Source organism: Pteropus alecto, unplaced genomic scaffold (genome assembly GCF_000325575.1).
Source record: "Pteropus alecto unplaced genomic scaffold, ASM32557v1 scaffold61, whole genome shotgun sequence".
Lineage (NCBI taxonomy): Eukaryota > Metazoa > Chordata > Mammalia > Chiroptera > Pteropodidae > Pteropus > Pteropus alecto.
In genome coordinates this window covers 8,096,853-8,121,562 of record NW_006434835.1, presented here as the reverse complement: position 1 = coordinate 8,121,562, position 24,710 = coordinate 8,096,853, and the positions used below count along the sequence as shown (strand labels likewise).

General features: G+C 38.8%; 1 protein-coding gene across 2 annotated transcripts in view; it reads left to right on the top strand.

The window, feature by feature from the left end:
- Positions 1-24,710, top strand: part of NBAS (neuroblastoma amplified sequence) — a 250,417-nt gene that overhangs the window by 17,158 nt on the left and 208,549 nt on the right. For both annotated transcript variants that reach the window (XM_006910241.3, XM_025045807.1), the window contains exons 9-10: positions 1,411-1,509; positions 22,793-22,931. In XM_006910241.3, the coding sequence (XP_006910303.1) occupies positions 1,411-1,509; positions 22,793-22,931 (238 nt within the window). The remainder of the gene's footprint in view (positions 1-1,410; positions 1,510-22,792; positions 22,932-24,710) is intronic.

Sequence of the window (24,710 nt, the reverse complement as noted above, 5' to 3'; positions counted from 1 at the left end):
TTTGAAATAATGTTTGTTCCTCTGGTTTAGTGTCAGATTTTTTTTTTTCACAGAATTTTATTATGAAAAATTGCCAATATAATAGGAGGGTTGAAAAAATTGTGAAATAAAGACTCTTATACCTTTACTTAAATTCTATTAGCGTTTTACTAAACTTGCTATGTCACATTTCTATCCATCCCTCTATCCAGCCATTAATCAGTCTTATTTTTAAATGAATTTCAGAGTCAGGACCGAGCTACTTTAGCATGCATATCATTAATTAAAGTTCAATACTTGCTTATAGTTTTCTTTCTTTTGACATAAAATTCGCATACAGCGGAATGCACAGATCTTAAGTGTACCAGCCAGCGAGTTCAAATGCATACAGTTGTATAAACCAAACCCCTCTGAAGATACAGATCCATGCCGTCATGCTAGAAAGTCCCCTCATGTCCCTTTCTGGCAAATCTCTGTTGCTCACCCCGAGAGCAACTGCTGTTTATACTTTTCTATCATAGATTAGTTTTGCCGACTGTAGTAACTCACATTAACGGACTCCTGTGTACTCTTTTGTCTGTGTCTTTTTTCATTCAGCATATTTTGAGATTCATCCATGTTTTGATGTGTACCAGTAGTTTATTCCATTTTATTGCTGATTAGTATTTCCTTGTATGACTGTCTCACATGTCTTGGTGTGGGTTTCTAGAACAAAATACCATGAACTGTGGCTTATCAGCAACAGAAGTTTGTTTCTCACAGTTCTGGCGGCCGGAAGTCTGAGTTTAGGGCGCCAGGTTGGTGGGTTCCGGGGAGAATCCTCTTCTGCCTCGCAGACTCCTCCTTGTGTCCCCACATGGTGGAGAGAGCGAGCTCTCTGGCCTTATAGGGGCACTGAGCCCATTTGTGAGGGCTCTGTCTTTATTACTGCATCACCTCCCAAAGACCCCGCCTCCAGACACCATCACATTAGCATTAGGGTTGTAACGGATGAGTTTTGGGGAGGATACAAACATTCAATCCATGGGTGGGTGGGGGGGCACAAACATTCAGTCCATAACATTCGTGATTTATCATTCATCTATCGATGGACTTCTGAGTTTCTGGTTTGAGGCTCTTGTGAATAAAACTCTAGGATCATTCTTGTATAGGTCTTTAGGGATATACATTTCCATTTCTGTCAGGTCAATATCTTTGAGTGGAATGCTGAGTTATAGGGTATAGTTTATTTTTATAAGTAACTGCTAGACCTTTTTCTAAAGTTTGCATATCATTCACATTCTCACTATAAAGTCTCAGAGTTCTGGTGGTTTTACATCCTCACAGTATTTGGTGTTATCTGTCTTTTAAGTTAAAGAAATGTTAGTGGGTATTTAGTGATCTTATTGTGGTTTAAAGGTATTTATTATTTATTTTTTACCTTAAATTTAGTGTTGGAACAAATCAGAGCTATCGAGAGAGTCACTGCTTCAACTTTGGTAGCCATTATGCTCATGGGATCAACACAGCTGTCTACCATCCTGGCTACAGGTGAGCTGCCACTCGTTCTCATATTTGGAGGAGTATGGGGTGGAAATGTTGGCACGATTTTATAGAGAAGAGGTTGTCCATTCTGATTCTTATTTTGGCTTCATTCCCTCCTCTTGTGCGTGGTTATCTTAAATCTCTCTGATCCTGTCGTAGTCATCTTCTGAACCTTCCTGCTCATCTGTGCAGCTGCCTGGGCTCTGAGCCAGGTGGGGCACCGAGAATGTTCACTGAGGAATTTCTTTTTACTCTCCAAATCTTATTCTTCTCATCTGTGAAATGGGTATAATACCTAACTCTTATCATTGCTGAGAGAACTCATACTGTGTATAAAGCGCTCGTGCACAGAAGACATTGCTGATTCCCTCTTTCCTTTCTCGTGAGTAGGGCGGCATTGATTGTTCCACAGTTGCTTCTTGTAGATATAGTCTAGTCTTCATGTATGCCACTGCCCTCTCTATTTACCATGTCACCTGAGGGTTACTTGAAACTTTGGGCATTTTCTACATCCCGTGATTTCTTCCCTTTAATTTTGTTATTCAAGAATAAAGTTTATACATCTTTTATATGTTGACCAAGCTTTTTGGTTCTCTAAATGGGAAGAATATCGAATTGTGAGCCAGACAAACCTAGCTTGAGTTCTGAGTTTTGAGACCTACTCTGTGTCTATTTGCAAGTCCTTAAACTTTCTGATTCTCAACGTACTTAAGATTTTTTGATTGACAATATAAGCAGGTTTTGTGTGCTGTTCAACGATAGGTCTGTCCTTGTTTTTTTGTTCAGAATTTTATTTTTATGAAATTTTTATACTACAAAAGAACAGTCCCCCCCGACTCACACCCACATCCATACCACCCCCCACACTGAAAACTCCTTAGTTTTCTTTCCTCATCTCATTCCCTCGGTCTTCCTAGAGATAACCGCTGTCCTGAATTTTGTAATTTCTTGCTTTCTTTATATTTTTACTACTTCGTATTTAGTTTTACCGTTTGACTTTATATGAATGGAATTACACAGAAGACATACCAGTCTAACTTTGAGACTTGCTTTTTGATGTAATTTCTCTAGTTCATTTTTAATTTCCAGTAGTATATTTATTTTATGAATTTATGCAGCATATTTATTCATTCTCCTGTAGATGAGAATTTGGTTCATTTCCTCGTTTTTTGGTTATGAAAATAGTACTGTGGCAAAATGTATTGTGCATTCCTCTGCTATGTATGTGCAAGAGTTTCTGCAGGGTATGTAACTAGGAATGAAATTGTTGAATTGTTGATTAAGTACCTCTTAAACTTAACTAGGAAATGCAGATATTTTCCAGAATAGTTCTAGTTCTAGAAGTTTACAGATTCATCAGCAGTGTATGAACGGTTCTGTTGTCTTGCATTCGTATTAGCACTCTTGATGACCTCAGATTTCTAAATATTTGCTGATCTGGTATAAAGAATATCTCATTGTGGTTTTAATTTGCATTTCCTCGATTACTGTTAAGGGGCTCATCAACCGATGAGCTTGAGCAGCTTTTCGTGTTATTGGCCATTCATGATGTGCTTTTTATGAAATGCTGTTTAATATAATAAATGCTTTTTCATATAATTTCTTTTTATTGGATATTTGGTCTTGACATTCTTTATATTATTTGGGTATTAAATTCTGGTTTGATTATACGTATGATGAGTATCTTCTCTCAATATGTGACTTGTCCTTTTTTTCTTGTAATTTACCTTTTAAAAAGGTTATGTCTGCATGAAGTTCTAAGAGTTAAATAGTTTGAAAAACGGACCCTCCACCAATTTCTTGCTTTCCAGAGATAGCCACTTTTAGCTATTTTAGTTGATTCTTCGGCTGTTTTCATACATATAAGTTAAATTATTATGTTGTTACTTCTTTATTTCCCTTTTATGGAAGATGTGTGTTTAGTTTTCTTACCCAGTCTAACACACACATGCGTGCACACACGCGCACACACACACACACACACACACACACAGCCTTCTCTCATTCTCTGATTTTGTGGGGCGACTATTACTGTGGTTATGTGGGTGCTGTTCACAAGCAAGACAAGAAGCCTCTGTAGCATTGTGTGATGGCCTTTCCATCCTTAGTCACTCATTCATTTATTCAGTAAACATTCATTCATTTCCTGTTCTTTGCCACACACGGTTCAAGGTGCTTGTTATATACCTCATGGAACTTATTTGTAGAGGGAGTGACAGCAAACGGTGAACAGAAAGTACGTGAAGAACTGAAGTGCTGTGGGGAAAAATGATGAGGAGCTATGGACAGAGTGGATCAGGGTGGGAGAGTAGGGAACAGGTGGTAATATTAAAAAGGGTAGGTAGCCAGGTTACCCTCGCTGAGAAAGTGACATTTGTGCGAAGACCTGCAGGAGGCGAGGCTATTAGTTATTTGGATACCTGGGAGAAGGGTGTTCTCTGCAGAGGTAGTAGCCAAAGCAAGATGGGTTGGGCGAATGCTGGGCATTTCTAGAAAGAGCATAGAGGCCAGTTTGATTGAAGTAGAGTGAGAGGTAGGATAATACGCCGATGTCAGAGAGAGCAATGTGAGTGCCGAATCAGGTAGGGGCTTCGTGGGCTGTAGGAAGACCTACCTGAGAGCTTCTCACCTGTATGTATTTATTCTTATAGTTATTAATTCTTTTTTATTCGATTTGCCAAATTTTTAAATACAATTATTATAGATTTAACCCTAACCTCACTTCCCCCCGCCTCCCCCACTGGTGAATATCTCCTTTTAGTTCATCATGCACAGCAGGTATTCTGTAAGTTTCATCTCCTCGAAGAAATCCTTCTCGGAACTGCTCCAGGTTGAATCGCACCTGCACATAGCTATTTCCCTGGAATTTCACTTCACCGTCATCCTGAGGATCGCTTTTCATCTTTCGTTGCATCGCTTATTTCCTGGATCCCATGCTTTTTTCTTTCTTGCTTTAACTGTTTTGGTAAACTTCTCTAACTTCTTGAAGTGTACAGGCCTTGCAAGTTTGAACATGGCTCTTTTCTATCTTCATGCTTAATCGATAATTTGGCTGGACAGAATCATAGGTTGGAAATAATTTTCCCTTAGAATTTTGAAGGTGTTGCTCCATTGCCTTCTAGCTTCTTGTGTTGCTCTTGAGAATTCTAACACCACTCTAGGATAAAAACCCATTTTTCTTTTTCTCTTTTTTTGTCCTCCTCCTCTCTGGGAGCTAAGAGTTTACATTTTTAACTTTAGTGTTATGAAATATGACCATGTTATGTCTTGGAGTAGTTTTTTTTTTTTTTTTTTTTTTTTTTAATATATCCACGGTGTTGGCCCTTCCTTCAGTTTGGATACTTTTGGGAAAATTTATTGAATCATTCTTTTGATTATTTCTTCCCCTCTGTTTTTTCTTTTCCCTCTGAGATGTCTGTTATGTAGATGAGTCTCCTGGATAACCTTTAATTCTCTTTTTTTCCCTTTGCTTTTGTTGAAGAAGGGAAGTAAGATTAATTTTTTAGTGTAAATGTGTATAACGAAGAAAGTTTGAAGCACTTTTGAGCTCTCTTATAAATATAATGAATTAATGATACATATGGTCCCATTTAGAAAAAAATTGTGTTCTGGTTAATTTTTTCTGATGTATTTTTTTATTCTTCTGTGCCTTATCTTTTTTAAAAGTAGTCATTGTGTTTTTGTTTCAATTGTTATAAATCTCATTTCTAGAAGTTCTCTGTATTTATTTTAAGAATCTCTTAAGAAGGGAGAAAAGGGAGTTGAAAGGAGTGGTCTGTGAGCCACTAGTTGTTCTGAGGATTAAATACATAGTAGGTATTTAGGTATTTAGGAAAAAAACAGTGGTGAATAAATAAAATACTATTGCTTTCTTCCTTTGGATTCATGTGACTTCTGTCTTGAAGAATCAGTGGTATATCCGTAAGAAATTTGAAAATCTGTTTCAAGCTTAGTCAACTTAAAAAATTGGAAATTAATGTGTTAAATACAATAAACCTGAATTGATAATAGATGTGCGTTTTATTTGGGACGTAGCTGAGTGATCACGTGCAAAGTTAGATGTCTTTATATTTTATAAAGTTGAATGTAATTGTATATTTTACAAATTACAGACATTCTTAAATCAAAATATTTCCATTATAAAATAGATCATTACAAGAATGAGAAAATTATGTTGTTTTTGTTTTATTCTTGACACTTGTATGAAGTATAGGTTTTTAATGTTCACCATTACATTTTAGTTATATATATATTTTTTGCGTAGCTCACGTTGTCTTGAATTTAAATTTTGCCACTAGAAAGGGGGATAGAATGTGTTTTGCTTTGACATGCTCAGCTCTTCATTGTGAGTTTTACCAAACTTAGTGCATATATTGCACCTCTGACACTGCTTATTAGTTTGATTTTGTTGAGGGTGACATATTTATATTCACATCTTTGATTCCATGTTTTATTGTGTTTAAGCAAGGTTTTACTCTGTTCTTTTAAGGCCTCTTTTAGTTTATTCAACTTGATTTTTTAAGGCGTAGGTCTTAATACCTTTCTCAGCACATGCGTGCACACACACGCATATTTAAAACATTTAATTTATTGTCCCTTAAAAAGTATATAGGTTTTGTTGGAGAAATTGTCTGTATTAGGAAGATTGATGAGGTATAAAGTCTATTCTACCTTTGGTTGGCCTGCTTCCCATTACTCTCATTTACTGTGGCTCGCTTTGTGCACCACACCGTGTTGGGTGTTGTGGAGGATGTAAAGGAGGAGGGCAGTTCTGACCTTGAGGTCTCAAATTCTTAAGTGGAAAATAATATATACATATATTATAGACAGGCATCTATATATCTCTAATGTACATTTCCAATGTCTAATACACTTTTCTCTGTTTAAATGTGTGTGTGTGTGTAAACTGGGATGCAAGCTAGAGAGAAGGGAGGACCTTAAAAGGGTACAGGTGTAGTGATGTGGGGATCCAAGTAAGGGAGCTATTCCTTCCCCGAAGGATCAGGGGAGTTTGGCAGGTGGCACTGGCACTAGCTTTGGAGAATGGTTATGATCTGAGCATCATGGGCGTTCCAGACAAAGCGAGTGTGAACAATGAAATGACAAGAGGAAGGCAGCTACAGTGGATTTTTGGGAAATTGCAGGTGGTGTAGCTTGGCTGATGCTGGAGGGCGTGTGTGAGAGGTGAGGACAGGTGATGGTCAGATGGGAGGTAGGATGCTGGGAAGACGGCTGAAGGTCATAATTGGGAGCGTTCAATGGCAGCTTGTTCTTTAGGGAACTCAGATGTTTGAGATGAGGAGATGTGATCAGGTATGCTTTGAGGAATGTTGACTCAGTTGGGAGCTACTAGAGGCTGATGACTCATGGATGATAATGTTCTAGTTCAGGCCACAGGCAGCCTGGGCCTGTTCTTTTTCTTTCATAGAATTGCTATTCTGTGTTTGTGCACATTTTGGACACTGCTTATGTACTTACATATATATACATATATATATATATAATCAAATTTTTTTTCTGTTTTGATGAGTAAATCCTGTATCTCCCATTAGAATGTCAGATACTTGAAGACAAAGAATGTGTAGCATCCATCTTTGTAAAAGTCACATCATCTAGTATAAGAACTCTTATTCCCTCTCCCTCTGGGCTGCTTGGATAAATAATCCTAATTCCCCAAGTGGAGGAGAAAATTGTTTCTTTCTTTTGATTTTTCTCTTTCTTTTTTCTTTTATTTCTTGTTCATCTATATTCTTGTTCATCCCCTGCTTTTCTGTTTTGTTTTATTTTTCTTGTCTCTTTTAAAGAGGTGTATTTTATATCTTAATCCTTTGCTGTTTTTATTTGTTTCGTTTATTTCATACTGACTACTCCATTGGCTTGATTTATTACAAAACTCAATATTCGATTTTTTTTTCCGGTAGTATTTCCGGAGGGTAAGTGGGGTTTACTTGGGATCATAGGCTTGAAATTATCATATACTAGTTATTACATGATAATGATTTGTCATAAATCAGATTACATTTATTATTCTTAAGACTTTCACTTTTTGGCCCAGGATCTAAGCAAACTGAAGGTGTTTTGGGGGGCATGGTCTCTAAATAAAAATTCTGGAGTTCTGTTATTAAGCCACGGAAGGGGGCCTCTCCTTGCTTCTGCGTCACGTACAGTGCTTGGTGACAGTCAGCTGGAGACGGATGACTGCGCTAAGGTTTCTGAATGGGAATTGTTATAAAGCAAGGAGTATGTGCAAGCGCCCCGTTGTGCATGACAAACACATTGTCAGGTTGTTTATATTTTCTATGTGTGTGTGTTTTTTAAATGAAAGATGCTGAAATATTCATCACATTTTTATTTATTTTTGGTTACTCTAGTAATATGAGCCTGGTATTTGTCATCCACAAGGATTTTATAAATGTGAAATAAATCAGCCAGAGTGGAGCTGGGATAAATTGGTAATATACAGACCCAAGGTTTTATGAAATTCATTGTTTTGCTTGATGCCGTGAGCACTGTTGAGGAAGAGAAATTGAGGTGGTAAAATGGGTAATATAAAACAAAAATTAATTGAGAAGCTTTGGGATAAGCTCTGTGGATTTTCCTTTTTTTCCGTATCTTAACTCACAGCCTAATGAATATATTTTAGCCTTCCCAGACTCTTACATTCCAGTCCTGACCCCCATCTGACAGCCACTCCTTAACACTCTCCTGCCTTCTCTTTTTGGTTCTTAGTGTTCCCTTTGTTCTGTTAATTTTGGCTTATATTGTGCCCTGGTTTCAGCTTAAGGAATCTCTTACCTTCTCTGCATTCTTGGAGAGGCAGTACTAGACTTTTGGTCCAGGTAGGCACGGTGCTTGCGGGTGGAGATTCAGATGCAGCGCCTGCTCTCCAGGAGTGTGTGGTCTGTTTGGGGGATCATATATTCACGAGGGCACTCAGTGTGGGCCAAGTTCAAACTCAAGACTTATTTGTGTACATATTTGTAAATGACATTGCTTTCAACAGTATATAGATTTTTTAAAGGTTTTATTCCAAATTTCCCTGTAAATTTCTACAAGAAAATCTGACTTATTCAACTTTGAATCTCCAGCAGTTCCTTGATAACTACACAGTGATAATTACTGGCATTTGAAAGTAATTTCTTTTAGACCCTAATTTACATCTCAATAAAGACAGGATAGAAAACAGGCCTTCTTTCTTGGGCCCTTTTGAAAAGCCACCCATGCTCAGACTCCTTGGCGACTCTTTGATACTGATTTTAAGTGTTTAATTCAGTGATTTTTAATATGTGTATGAAGCTGTACAACCATTGTAACAATCAGTTTTAGAATATTTCCATTACCTCTAAAGATCTCTCATGCCTGTGAGTCTTATGGAATGTAAATCGTCTCATAAAACTAATGAGTGAATGAGAAAGAAGACTCTTCAAACAGGCTTTCACGTGAACACTTTTATTATATTAAGAAAGATACTCAGGTTTATGGTCATGTTTTGTACAGTTTGTGCGGAAGAACCGGGATTGATTAATGTACGTTGTGCAAAGGGAGAAGCCAAGCATTTGGATGATTAAAAGATTTTTTCCCTCTTAATCAACCATTTTTTAGGCCAAATACAGATTCCACAGAAAGAGCTTTGGACAACTTTTACAGAGAATGATAACCTATGGTTTCACATTGCCTTAGAGTAGATCACAGTCAGATTGCAAACTCCTCTGGCTGAAGAGTAGGCAGGTGACTGTCTTCTCCCAAGAACGCACTGATGGGGACTGCTGCTGTGCTGGGAGGGAGGGCTCGGAAGGTGGACTGGGACAGTCTTTAGGAAGCGGTTCGGTTTAGGGGAGGCTGAGATGTGCCTTTAAGTAATGGCACGGGGAAGCAGTAAAGAGCTGTGCTTCATGTGTACCGAGTTGGTCATCTCATGTGCCTTTCTGATTTCCCCTAAACCAGACCTGAAGCATTTTAAATGCACAAGTCCTCTACACTCATGGGATAAAGGGAGTGTTTCAGATAAATAGGTGGCACTTAGTGGGGTGATCAAAAATGTTTGGTATGTGAATGAGCTCTCAGGTGACATAATGCTAATTCTACTGGCCCAAAATGGAAAGAAAACAGTCTTGGGTATAGATTGGGAAGGGGTGCAGTAGAGCATGCAGGGGGGCCACCGTCTCTTCTTCATCTTCATACATCACTTCTGTCGAGGGAAGTACAGGTTGGTCCCATAAATGTTTACTTACATTTGATCTTTTGGAGAAGATAGTGCTGAGAGCTCCCTACCTCAAAAAGTGAACCCAAGGACATGGGCAAAAATTTTTTTCCTCCTGTGAAACGTAAATTCATCTAAACCTGTGAGACGCTTTTTGAAGCCAGTCAGTAGACTTCCACAACCATTACATTGCCATAAAATTGCCTGTCTTTCTTTCTCTTTGGTTCCTAAGGTCAGATGTATTCTGGGAGAATCAGGGCACTGATGTGTGGGAAGATACACTGTATTGACAGCCGGCGGAGCAGATAGGTATAAATTGCATTGTAAATTTTTCACAAACCCTAACTACGTCAGATTAATGAATTTATGAAAAATTGTTTCTAGAAAGGCAATGCAGTCCTGGTCATTGCTGATTGTCTGCCATAGCGGTGAGAGAGTGCATTTGGCCTGTGGTAACGTGGGACCATTGGCCTTTGAGAGATTAATGTGCAGCCTAGTACCTGAGAAGTATGAATGTCAGTAATCGAGTTGGCTTTATATTAAGGAGTTTTTCATTTTGTCTCTCAATTTCTCATTCCTCCAGAATGAGAAAATTCTTCTTTCTATAAGTTCGAGTTGGTTTTTTCAAGAAAAGTGGAGAGGTACTGTTGTCTGTAGAGAAAGCTAGCTTGTCTTGGTGGAGCTGGAAACCCCTAGAATTGAATTAAGGGACTTCTGAGCTTCACAAACTAATTATTTTTCTTTTTCTGATTTCATGGACATTTTTTCTGGAGAAGCAGGGAAGTGAGTCTTGGCTAGATCCTGTGACCGGTTTTCATCCAGAATATGCTAACAGACAGACGTACGTGCCTCAGAAATATCTTGGTCCTTAGTAGCCTTCAGCTAGCGGTCTTTTAAGTAGAAGATAATATTGTGTTATTTGACCTTCTTTGGCCTAGCATTGAAAAATATTAAATTATTTGGAAACCAGCTTTGACTCATCTATCACTTTTACATTTGGAGATTCTTTGATAGGTGAGGTGAATTCTCATTATGTTTCAGTTACATTTAAATGGGCCTTTGAAGATCTTCATAAATTTTTTAATCTGTTCAGCTGGTAAATCACTCAGTTAACCAATCAATCTCTCTACCCTCCCTACCCCCACTCATCCCTTTTAGAGTATTTTGGTTGTAGTTTAACTTTATATAACTTTATATGCCAGTGAATTTCATTGATCTTAAGCAGGATATTTTGTTTATACTTCCCCATCCCTCTGCAAAGATTTGTGGAAATGCAAGTTTAGGGAGTAACTTGGGCCAGATTCAATTTCTTCTTATACTTGGAATGATGCTAGCTGTTGCGGATCCCACTTGGGAGTAGAGAGGTGAAAGAAGACCATCGAGTTATCTTTAACTTATTTTATAGGAATGAAAGAATGGTGCTTAATTATGTTTTACAAATAGAAAATTAAAGGAATATATAGTTTTGATATAATAGAATGTGTACTGGGTTAGGGGACAGGAGACCAGAATTCTGTTTTTGATTGTGCTGTTCTGTTACTAGCTATGAAGCCTCAAGACAAGTCATTTTTCCTGGACCACATTTTGCTAGCACTGCACTGGGCACAGACAGTAGATGGTGTTTTAGTAAGCTGCTCAGGTACTAAGGATGCCTAGTATAGACTACTGGCATTTATCGGAGGAAATCGTAGTGGGGAGTTTGTAGCAGGCATTATAGAAAGACCCACTGTCAGGGATACCTGAATAAGTAAGGTTCAATAGAGAGGGGGTTCAAAGAGAAGACCTTTTTCCTGGGAGAGCAAGTTTGAGTAAGACTCTAAAAATTATACCTCTGGTATTGGTGTAGGTGAGAATTTGGTTTCAGAACCTGGGCAGGATACAAGGTAGACATGATACGTAGATGGACCAGATAGGTGGATGCTGAATAAATTGTGCTTTTGCAGTGGGTTTGCTTAAATCAATCCTAGGATTGGGAAGGGATTAAGTCTTTAGATGATGACCATTGTCATCAGCTATGGATTGAGGAAAGGAAACGGGCAAGGACATGTAAGAAATCTAAACTAATTTATTCGTTAGTATTGACATTCTGTTTGCTAGGCTAATGGTTCTTAACAAGGTGTGGACAACAGACTCAGCTACTGAGAATTAAAAAACCTGCATAACTAGGCTCTACTCTCAAAGGCTTGATTAGGTGGTTGTGGGATGGGATCCTAGCATCTGTTTTGATAAAAGGCTCTATAGAGGTCTGATCCCCCCATTCCACCCCTTGAGAATCCAGCGCTAAGGCTCTGGGAAATTAAATAAAATGAAGGGAGATATCTTTGCCTTTAAGTTGCCTTTGGGGTTGAGGGACTCAGTGAAAGGGGTGAAGGTGTAAAGAAGTACAAATTAGTAGTTGATAGATGGTCATGGGGAGCACGGCATAGGGAATGCAGTCAGGAGTAATGGCTCGGTGTAGAGCCAGAGGGGTGATAAAGTAATTGGGATAGGAATGAATTTCATGTTTGATGTTGCCAGCCTTCCACTGGTTATGGCTGCCTACAATACTGGGTTGAGAAGTGCTGTGGAGCCAGGTCTGAGCCCATCAGGAGCTGACTGGTGTATGACACAGGCATAGAAGTAGCAGAGCTGGGGGTTTTTCTTCTCTTGTCTGGCCACATGAGGGGTGGATTGGGGTGTGTGTCTGTGTGTCTGAGTATGTGTGTGTGTGTGTCTGTGTCTGTCATGTGTCTGTGTGTAAACTTAATTTTTTTCCCTTGTGTTCATTGCTAGGAATACAGTTGATTTATGTATGTTGATCTTATATCCTACAACCTTGCTGAACCTGATTAGTAATTCTGGTAGATGCTTAGCGGCATCCTTTGGCCGTTTTTCCTCTTAACCTACTCTGTATATTCTTCACAGGCAATTTAACCAAAGTCATTTAACCACTTAAATGCATATGTGATATCTCCCAAATCTGTATCCCGTAAGTCACTCTTGGGCCACAGAGCTGTTTATCCATCTGCCTACAGGACACCTTTCCTTGGATAGCTAGATTGCAAGTACCTCATACTCACAGTATTCTAACTGCGTGAATCATATTTTATCTCCAAAGCTACATTTTTTTCCTGTATTCCAGAATCTTGATATATAGCATTTCTACTTGGCCGAAACCTGAGATTTACGTTAGTTAACTCCCTGAACTCATTCTTTTAAACCTATAAAGACTTGTTGGTTATTATTCTCTAATATATCTCAAACCCATCTCCTCCTCTCCATTTTTGCTGTCATCCTTACAGTTCAGACAGCCATTACTTCTTATCTAATTTATTGTCATGTGTGTTCTTTGCTTCCTATCCGATCCTCCTCTAATTTGTTTTCTGTTGTGTTTCCAGCAGGGAATACAGGTCTTAAAATACTAGTCTGAAGCTTAAAAATCTAATGTCCTTTAGCTATTGGGATAGAGCTATAACTCCTTAGTTTAGTATTTAAGGCCTTTTATAGTTTGGTCTTTTAAATTTCCTAGCCTCCCGTCATACCTCTTCATGTTTCTTTGCTCTAGACCAGTGATCAGCACACTTTTCTGTAAAGGGCGAGATGGTATTTGTTGTAACTGCTCAACTGCTCCATGATAGAGTGAAAGCAGCCAGAGACAATATGTAAATGAATGAGTACGACTATGTTCCAGTAAAGCTTTATTTACAAAAATAGGTGGTGGGAGATTAGGTCCAGGGGCTCTAGTTTGCTGACTCCTACCAAGGATAACTCTAGACATATGTAAATTCTTGCATTTCTCAAAATGTCTTTGTTCTTTAAAGCCTTTGTGCTTCTTACTTGTTTTTTTCCTCTGCCTGGCATGTCCTTTTTTTTTTTTCCTCATCTATCTGTCTGCTCTATAAATGTTTGGTTGGGCTGACCCTTTAGAATCCATCTCTGTGTTGGTAAGAAAGAATACATTCATTTTATTCAACAGAGTAATCTGCTGGGCTGTGGCCTCCCTGAGGGCAGGCTTCCTGTCTTAGTTAGCACTGTATTATCTGTGTTCACTACAGTGCTTTGCATTGAAATGGTTGTCAGTAAATTTTGGTTCAGTTGTTAATGTTTACTTGGCTTTGTCAAAACATATGAAAAAGGGAAAAATACTGATGCACTGAGATGCAGACTCCACGAGGGCGGGACCTTTATGTGTGTTATTTATAGCTCAATTTTCAGCACTTAGAACAGGTGCTCAGTAAATATTTGTTAAGTAAGTGAATGACTTTGGCAGACTTAAAATTTAAGAGCTCAGGTTGAACAATTGTGTGAATAGAAGGCCTGAAACAGGTTTTTCTAAACCTTTTGTAGATGAAATCACAGTCTCATTAACCGACAAGGCTGTACATTCCTTCAGGGAAGGGAAAATTTGGTTTCTTTATACAGTATTTCCTACACTGCTAGCACAGAACCTTGCAAAGTTTAGACACTCCCTAAATTATACTGAGTGGACTTACCTTTGCAATTAAGATTATAATTGAGGAAATTAACTTTATAGAGTTTTTACTGATTACCAGATACTCACTGAATCCCAGTCTTCATGATTCTGTAAGATGTTATTATAACTGCTCTTCTGTAGATGGAAAAAATGAAGCTCTGAGAGGTTAAGAAACATGACGATTAAGTGGTAAACTCTGATTCCCATGCTCAGTAAGGCTTTCTCTGTTCCAGGGGTTGGCAGATGATGGCCTGTGGGCCAAATATGGCCTGTTTGTATGGCATGTGAGCCAAGAATGGATTTGACATTAAAAAAACAATTTTGAAAAAAATCAAATAATATTTTATGACCCATGAAAATTATATGAAATTCAAATTTCAGTCCATAAGTGAAATTTTATTAGAACATAGCCACACTTTAAAAAAATATATTGTCTGCTTTTTTGCACGATGACAGAAATGAGTTATGAAAGAGACCATAAGGTGCACAGAGCTTAAGATATTTATTACCTGTCCCTTTATGGAGAATGTTTGCTGACCTCTATTCTGTGCCATCTAACCATCCGAGTATGGGTCCAGTTCTTCTCGGAAGGTATCAACTAAAGAGTATTGAACTTTATGGATTTTCTTATACCTCTTGATTCTAAATTCTAAGTTATATTTTAAGGAATTTATAACCAGTTACCACTCAATTTTAGATGCATTAAATACCTAATTATCAAATTGCCAGGAAAAAGAAATTTTATTACTGAACTAACAGGCTCCAATATTACTTTCTCCAGCCAAGAAAAATGCTCATGTTTTCTTTAACAACTAGCCAGTCAATATAATCAGTTATCCTTAAGCATGTGTTGACTAAATAGTGTAATGCTTCATAATTTGAATAATAGTGAACCGTGTCCTCCAGCGCTCAGCGTATAGATTCTAGCAGAATGTAAAGCTGTGCTTCTCAAAATGAAGTCCCTGTACCAGCAGCTTCAGACTCACTGGGAGAGATTGTTAGAAACGCAAATTCGTGGCCTCCGCCCTAGACCTACTGCATCCGTCAGACCTGGAGGAGCGGCCCAGCGTGCTGCGTTTTTATAAGCCCTCCAAGAAGTTCTGACGCAGACTGTGTTTGACATCCATCGATGTGAAGAGTCACAATTATGTATATTATCTTCTTATAAGCTTTTTATCTAATAAATAAAAATAATTAAATATTGAACTAGTAAGATTTTCGTAGTGAAGAATATTAAAGATGCACTAAAATGAATTAAAATTAGGAACATTTCAGTTATCCCAAGAGAGGAATGGCTTCTAGCTGTGATGTAACAGGTTTTGAGCCGAACTTTACCGGGCATGACCTTAAGCACTTTTTAGTTCTGACATATGTAGTTTTTTTCCAACCTCCTTGCTGGTCGTATGCCACAAGCACACTGCTCATTGGACTGAGTCTATCAAAGTCTCTCTCCCTCTATTATTTCAAACTTTTCCCCTGGCTTTAAGGATTTCTAAGCCACTGGATGGCAGATTCTCCCAACACTTATTAGGTGGAAGAACCTTCTTAATAAACCCTTTGTAATTCGTCTTGGACGTAATTTGTCGTGTCACGTTTAGCTCTCTCAGTTCATCAGTATGATGAATGTATGATGCTTAGGGGCACGCTCTGTGTCCCCACCTTCTTTCCCTCAGATGGCATTGCCCACCCCCTTATTTCTGCTCCCTGTCCTGCTCCCACTTCTGCCTTTGCTCTTGATCATTTTGTTTGTTCCTCCTCTTGTGTTTTTTGCTCCATCGGTCTCAGTTTGTATTTGTTGTCTGATACCTATGTTCCTGCTTTGAGTTTTAGTCTCTTAAAATGTCAGAGCTGGAAGAGAGTTTCATCCATCATGTGACTTAGCTCCTTCATTTCTCAGGTGGGAGAACTGGAGTCTGGGGAGGTTAAGCCAAGGACAAGGACTGTGTCTTATTTATCTTCGTGCCCCTGTGGTGCGCAGTTAGATGCTCCTTGAGTGAACCAACTTTGGTAAATGCCGTGAAGGATGCAGACACAGTCTCTGTGCCCAAGTGGCTCCAAATTTAGTAATCGAGGCATGATTTAAATAACTTATTGTATAGGCAGCAGAAGGGAATGAGTGCCTGTCAGGGGAGCAAGATAAACTAGTTTGAACTGTTAAGGACCTCTTCGAACTTTCTTTCCTACTTGCCCTGCTTGCCGTTTATAGGCTAGAAACACTCCCTGCATTTCCCATCATTCTCTGAACACACCATTTATAAATTGATTATCAAGTTTCCTTGGCTTAGAATGTTCTTTACCTGATCCCTTCTTCTGTCTGGAAAATCATTCACAGGATAAACTTTTCTCTGGTATTTCGCAGAGGAGTCTTCCTTGGCCTCTTCCTCCACGCAGGTCACCTGGCCTTTAGGCTGGTTTTGCACCTAACCGAACCCAAAGGTCGTTGAAGCCTGTGCAGTCGCGGTCTGTGCGGGCTTGTCCTTTCCCCTGGGCCGTGCTCGTCTTCATTCCCGTGTGTGAATGTACGTCCAAGGCCATCTGAGGAGAGGAACGTAGGGCAGAATGTGTGCCCCTAACCATCACACCGTGGTGGACACTGATGAGCTCTGGGAGAGCTGAACGTGACACTAGAAATGGATTCCAAGAAGAATTATAAACGGTTTATTAAGACGGGTCTTCAGTTGCTCAGCATGTTCCTCATTGCTTAGCACACAGTTTGCATTTAGTAAATATTGATGGGATGTAGGGAATTTCTTAAGATGACATAGTTACTTTGTTGGCAAAGGTACTTGATACCTTTGATTTCTAGACCTATGGTTTTCCTATTTTCCACAAAATTTTGAAGTAAAAGATTATTGGGAAAGTTAATGCCCGCCCCCCGTCGTTTTTGTTAAGGAGAAAGAAATAAAGCTTTAACTCCCATACATCATAGTGTAGAGAATTTAATTTCTACTATAGAAATTCTGCTTTGCTTTATATCTTTATCAGATAATTTTAAAACAATTATTTGCTTCAAAATGTGATTCTTAATGTAAGCTCTTAAGAGCCAGATTCTCTGCACGGTTAAGGAGGTACTGGTTAACGCTGCGTACAGATATTCTGGGTGGAGGAGCTTACTGCAATGGAAAATAACAGTAATGACATAAATTATTTTCTATAGTATTGTCTGTTTCTGGACTTAATTTCTGCAAAAATTTAATATTCCTTTTAGTAGTAAATCACAGAATGCTTAAGATATAACTAACCATTAATGTATAAACAGTGTCAAAATGTCACAAAGCAAATTATGTACATAATTTGGGATACTGTATCTCGATGTTCCTTTAAGTTAAAAAAAGAGAGAAAAGTACAGGACTAATGTGATGAGCATCTAAGTAGCTACTACCCAGACTTGGCAAATATTAAGATTGCCTTTTTTATGTTAGATGTGTGTATGTATATGTATGCACAAACATATCAATAAAAGAGAGACGATTATACAAACAAAATTTCCTCCTTCCATTCCTTTGTCCCACGTTTCCCCTTTCTAGAAACAATTGCTCTCATGATTTTGGTGTGCGACCTTCCAAGATATATTTATATATTTGTTCTTTACATCGCGTAAGTTTCCCTGAACAATTTATCGAAGTTATTTACTCATGCCTTTAATACATTTAAAGTATTTCTAATTTTCCTGCATTATAGTGATGCACAACATATTCTTTTACCAAGAGATAAATATACCTGTGTAAGAACGTGTGTAGAACATAGTTTGCGAGCTTGTTCGGCACGTGCATTTATTAGACATTGTCATGTCATGTTATTCTCCAAAACGATTGCTCCGGTCTTACATGTGGTTCATGAGAGTTACTGTGGATTTCTCCTCTTGTGACTTGCTAATTTGTTGTCCATTTGTATTTTGGGCCGATTGCGAGACATCTTTATAGATCCTAGCTGCTAATACCCTGTTAATTTTATATGTTGTAACCTCTCCTGGTGTGTAGCTCGTCTTCTCACGTAATGGATAGAAGATTTGGATTTTAATGTGGTCCAATTCAAAGGAGAATGACTTAATGATACTAGGGAGGAAAGTGTATATAGGTAAAGGTGCCAACTCATGAAAAGAAAGATCTCCATGCTTCACATCTTACTGCTGAAGTCTAGCAAGAGTGAGGACGGGCAGGGGCGAGCGGGGTCTCCATAGCCTTGTTCACTCTGTGCTGCTTAAGGAGAAAGTTGGAGCTTTAAATTCAGTCAGTCATTCAGGAAACATTTGTTGTGGGTACTGTGCTGGGCCTCACTTCTCTCTTTCCCATTGACAATTTTCATTTAAATTACGTGGCTTTACCCTTGGAACTTACTCGTCTTCCCACCCTTTGGCTAGAGTTGCCCAGGAAGCCCATTCTAGCACAGTGATCATGATGGATGATGGAGAAGATTTATTTACCAGGCCAGGCATCCCCTCCCGCTCCCCCTCTCCTTCTCCTCTCTTTCTTTTCTTTTTCATAATCACTTGTAGATTAGCCCTAGTCAACAAGTGAGTCCTGTAAAACAGTGAAGTAATGGACCAAATTAACATCTTGAATTGAGGTTGGTACCCCTTAGCACATATAACCGAAGGTAACTCTTCAGTGGACGTGGACTGAGTTAGCACGCCTTGTTCATCTCTGTGTGCTCGGTGCCCCGCACATTGCTTGGCACACGCATGGAGAAGATTTATTTACCAGGCCAGGCATCCCCTTCCGCACGCCTTGTTCATCTCTGTGTGCTCGGCGCCCCGCACATTGCTTGGCACACAATAGCTGCCATTTACACGTTTTGTGAACATGTAGATGAAGTCTGCCAGTTGCTTCCTTTAAACACACGTAAGCACACATGCCCACGTGCATTCCTGTAGCTGGAGCCTCAGCGTCCCGAGTTGCCGTACCGTTTGTTGGAAGTAGTACCTGATTAGTCCCGTCATTCTGCCTTTTCTCCACTTGCTCTTTAGTCTGCTGCGAATTGGAAGAAAGGCTGTTTGGAAGCAGATACTGAATCGCTTTTGTTCTTAATGAATTGCTTTTGTTCTTAATGGAGCTTATCATATCGCAGCCAGCTTGATCTATGCATGGCCATGATGTTGGTCAGATTTTCAGAGGGAGGAAGTGTTTTCTAGTATCAAGACCAGAAGATATTAAATCTGAAATCTCAGCTCTGTTTTCTTCAGTAGTCAGGCAATTAAAATTTTATATGTATATTTTTTAAGCTGAAAATTAGATATGACATCTCCATGTCCCTCCTTGATATGGTAATGCATTTAAATGATAACGCTCAATCTCTTGAGAGAAGAATTTTACTGTTAGTATAAACATATATGTTGCACATTCATCAGACAAAAATTATTTTTGTTATTGAGGTCTGCTTTCTCTTGGCCTTTTGGGGATTTGATGAGTTCTCAGTGTTTATTATAATTACAGGTTACTGATTTTTAAAGACAGGTTTTATGAGTCCTGTATTTTCTATTTGATTAAACATTGATTACATTTGCAAATGTAGATATTCAAAATTACCTGTTTTGTTTCTATTTAGAGGAGTTTTTCTTGACAAATTGACTTTTGCAAAACGTTTTCTTTAAGAAAAATTGGAAGCGCGTTCATAGAGTAGTGTACTGACGCCGTTGTCTCCGTCATTAGTTGACGATCAGCTGACGGCCAGTCTGGCGTCATCCGTGTCCCTAGTCGTTCCTCCACCGACCTTCTCGATTATTTTGAAGTAGATCCTGGAAAGCATATTATTTCTTTAAGTATTTCAGTTTTATTTCTAAATGATAAGGACTCTAAAAATAAACACAAACATGATACTGTTATCATAGCAAAGGTCATTAACAATAATTTGTTAATATCATCAAACATCCAGACAGTGTTCTTTTTTAATTCATTGATCTACTCTGTTTTCTCTCTCTCTTTTGCTGGGAGGGAGAGGATGGGAGAGAGGGAGACTTCTGAAGACCAGGTCATTTATTCTGTAGTTTCTTACTGTCTAGATTTCCCATTGTTTAGATTATAGTGTTGTTTATTAAAATATTCTTCTTTTGTCAACTGTATTTTCTTCGAATTGGTAGTTAGATTCACAGGAATAATGTGATTTTATCTGCTCTGGGTATACCTTTTTTGGGGGGGAAATTATTTTAGTGTAAAAGTATCATTTGAACAGAATGGTTGTTCTAGGCAAGTAATACTCATACTACTAGCTTGACTTTGGACCCGAATCTCTTTTGCCCTGGTGAATAGGGTTAATCAGCTGTTAGCTCTGAGGGTTGACCAAGGGTAGAAACAGCCCTGTGGGTTGCTTCAGGCCGTCTTCTCAAAATTTATTGCTTCCAATTTGCTGTGATGTAAACTTGTTAGAGCCATCTGTAAAAGCAATAGGAAGAAGGCTTTGAGTGACGGCTCAGTTTGTGCGGCTGTGAATAAAGCTCATTTATATTTATGAATTTTGAGATTTTGAGTGGGGCTGAGTCTGTGGTTATACCTAGAAGGATTTTATGCAGTTTTGCATGTTTTATATCTGAGAATATATGGTAGAGATGAGTTTCTTTTTTCTTTTCAACTGGTCTCTGTTAGCTTAGCTCAGAAATAGGTGATAGAGCATGTTCCAGTAAGAAGAGAGCATCTGGGGGCAGTGGAGGCCGCCAGAGCGTCTGAGGTCCAGGGCTGGGAAGAAGCGAGGTGTGTAGTAGTTGGACATGTTTTCTCTGACAGATTGCTGCAAACTTCGTGGCTTAAAACAAGGTTAATATCCTACTGTTGGAGAGGAGAGAAGTCCGAAGAGGGGCCTGCCTTCCCTTTTGCTTTTAAGGACCCTGTGGTTATGTTGGGCTATCCACATAATCCAGGGTCGTCTCCCTGCCTTAAGGTCACGTGTTAGGCATCTTAAATCTCTGTAACGTGACATGTTCCTAGGTTCCAGGACCAGGGCACGGACATCTTTCGGGGGCCATTATTTTGCCCATCTCACAAGCCGAGTAGAATTGAGAGGACAGGAGTTGCTTCCTGCAATGATATAACTTTTTTTTTTTACTTCCCTTGAGTTTACACTTCCACTGGTCTTGAAGACGCAGTATTGAGAGCTCATGGTGTTACGTCATGAGGTACTTATATTTATAATGACATAACTCTAAAAGTTAACGTTGGTTAACATAACCATTTAACAGTCAGTCTTTTGCTATGCCAACTCTAAGGAACTTTATGAAGTGTTTTCTTTCACCTTTCAATTTTTGTGAAGAAACTAAAATTGTTTAAGTTTTGGTTTTTCTCTGAGCATGGCCTGGAAAAAGGTAAATAATTAGTACGATGACGCTCATCCTCTTTTTGACAAAATGGGAGGCTAGTGATGACAGATATTGTGTATGTTGTGATGACAGATACTGCTTATGTTTTGATGTAAAGTGAGCTCGATACTGTTTTGTCATCTGGGACAGTGGTGGATCGCGCCGGGAGCATAAAGTGGACCTGACCCCAGAAACCTCTGTTTTAAGTCTTTTTCTGGCTCTTGGGCAGCAGGGGTTTCCTAAGCATAACGGGGAGGACTTTTTAAAAAACAGAGACTTGGCGAAGTCTGTGGCTTCTCCCTGCTGTTCCTGTTGCCGTTAGGGACAGCCGCCGTTCACTAGGAATTGTCACACTCCCTCTAACGTATCGAAACTTTCACTGTCACACTGTTTTCTTTTCTAGACAGATAATTATGTTATCTGTTATACAGTTCCCTGCCAGGTTTACTGACATAACTTAAAACATCATGACTGTTTGTGGTGACCGTAGTTAATAAAACTATATTTTTTTTGAAAATTACTAAGAGAGTAGATCTTAAGAGTTCTCATCACAAGAAAAAAAATTTGTAACTCTGGTGACGGATGTTAACTACATTCACTGTGATCATTTCACAAATATACAAACCAATTTTGAATCAGTAGGTTGTCCACCTGAAACTAGTACAATGTCCTGTGCCATTATACCTCAATAAAAAAATCGTGACCGTTTGGGCTCCCTTATTAAGCAGCTTAATCTATATAGTGGCCGTATAGTCTTTTAATTGTTAGCACATGGTAGGCTCTTCTCCCTGTTGGTAATTGGTCTCTAACTGCTAACGAAGTGTGACAAACAGAAAAGTGAGCCAGTCATAAGGGACAGCTAGACTCCTAAACAGTCTTGTCCCAGAATAGTTATTACTGTGCAGCTCTGTCCCGTCTGCAGCAGCCCCAGCTGTCATTTCTTTCTGACATCTGTAGTTGCGCCCTGGTTGTATCCGATGCATCGCTGTAATGAATACATATGTACCTGGTGAGATACACGTCTGTTTATTAAAGTTTATTGGTGTTGATAAAGTTTCTTTGATATTCAGTGGCCAACCTTTAAGACATTTTTTCTCTTTTCTAAATTCCCATCTGGGTTTCAGGTGCTTGAACGTTTAAGACTTACCTCTGCTTAAGTGAAGGTGAAATTATAATTGAAAAAAATTTTATTTTTTGTTGTTTCTTCTAAAATTTTTACCTTCTAGGTTTAGAATATAATAAATCTACATTAGTTTTCCTTGTGAAGGTAATTATTTCTGCTCTCTTTGTTTTGATGTTGTCTTGTTCATATTAGCAATTTATCAATTCTTTTTTTTTCTCTCCTTTTTAGACTTTTACTGGTTGGTGGATGTGAAACGGCTGGAGTGGGCATATCAAAAGCTTCCAGCTGTGGCCTTTCTGCCTGGCGAGTTCTTTCAGGGTCACCTTATTACAAGCAGGTTACTAATGGTGGAGACACGGTCACTGCAGTAAGTATTATTTGTGGCATTTCACTTTGCTGACAGATCTTAGCAGATGAGATCTGTGTGAGTTTCAGAGGAGGAAATAATTTGTCTTGAATGAGGAAAGTGATTTAATGCTAGTGAAATGTTAGTATTTCTTTCAAATATCAAATTTATCTGAAACATATTGTATTTAACTTGGTCTCATTATTAGAAAAACAAACAACCTAACAACAGTCCTGTTACTTGCATTTGCTTACTTAGACATTAACATTTATTAAGCACTTTTTCGTGCTGGCAGCTGTTCTGAGCGCTGTTAGCTTTATGAGCACATTCGATGCTCAGTAACCCTTTCAGCTGGGTATCGTTACTCACCCCAGTCTATGAGGAAAGTGAAGTGTGGGTCACCCAGCTCACAAGCTGCAGAGTTAGAGTTCGAACTCTGGCAGAAGTTCCCCTGTTCTTAGCGACCATGCTGCACTTCCTCCCACTTTGTTTCATTTGTATACAGACTGTTCATCCAACCATCTATTCGTCCGTTCTAAATTTAAGGCTCTGTTTTGTGTCAGGCGCTCCTTTATGCTGTAATAGTCAGCATAGGCTAGGCATGATGTGCTAAAAACAGTCATATAAGCAAAATGGAAAATCTAACATTTCTGTGGGTTACAATTTAAAATGTGCTCCTTATTTGTGGCAGAGCCTGCTGTTGGTACCGCGACTCCCCCGGGTAGCTGGTTCCAGGTGATGGTTAAAGGACCTGTGGGGCTGGCCTTCTGTGGTCCCACTGTCTCTGATTATGGCTTTAGGAGGGGAAGGGAGGGCTGAAAGGTAGAACTTTTTTTTACTGTTTTAAACCACAACTGCTATCACTTCTGCTCACAGTTCATTTATAGTTAACTAATCATGTGGCCCCACTTACCTTCAAGGGGCCTGCAAGCAGTTTTCTGTGTGTCCAGAAAGGCAAGAAAAACTAGGTATTAGTGAACAATAATTGTCTACCATGTTGGCCACCCGGTGATGTTGTACATCTTGGTTATTTGTGTAAACTGCGTGAAAGCAAACACTTGATCAAAATTACACACCCTGTACTTAGCACATTGCCTGATGTGTGGTGGGTGCCCAGGTATTTTTTGAGTGAGGGAAGAAACCAACAGATTAAAGTGAAACACGACATAAGTGAGTGTGTTATGCTGTTTCTTCCTGTAATGACTGTATTTGTCCCATTATTTTCTGTCTTAAAATATATTGATTTCAAAATAATCCTCTAAAACCAAGAATGGTTAAAGGTTTTGTGTTGAAAACAAACTGATGAAGAAGTACTTTTGAAAAGAAATCTTTAGCAATTACAGTAAGCTTTCATTAATTTTTACTTTAGGTTTTAGCATATACTGAAATATGTAACTGAATTTAACCCAACAAAGTGGTAGTTTATTTATTTATTTTTATTTTTTTATTAAGTTGACTTACTGGTTTATCTAGCACCAGACTTTAAACCAGTTTCTATTTGTAGACCAGTTTATATAATAGTGTTGTGCTTTGAGCTTTTCCTTCCACTCTATCCATCTTTTCATTCTTGCACCCATTAATTCTCTCTGTAGGATCCAGTGACGAGTCCAGTTTGACTGGTATTAGGGACATTTCACAGATAAGGAGCCTGAGGCCCTGTGAGATCCTACAAACAAAAACAGGGGAACAGGTGTGGAACCAGATCCTCTAGTTCTGGTTTAATACTGTCCCCCAGTCCCCATAAGAAATTATATACATACAGGTGGCATTGTCATATTTATGCTATGATGATTATCCCAT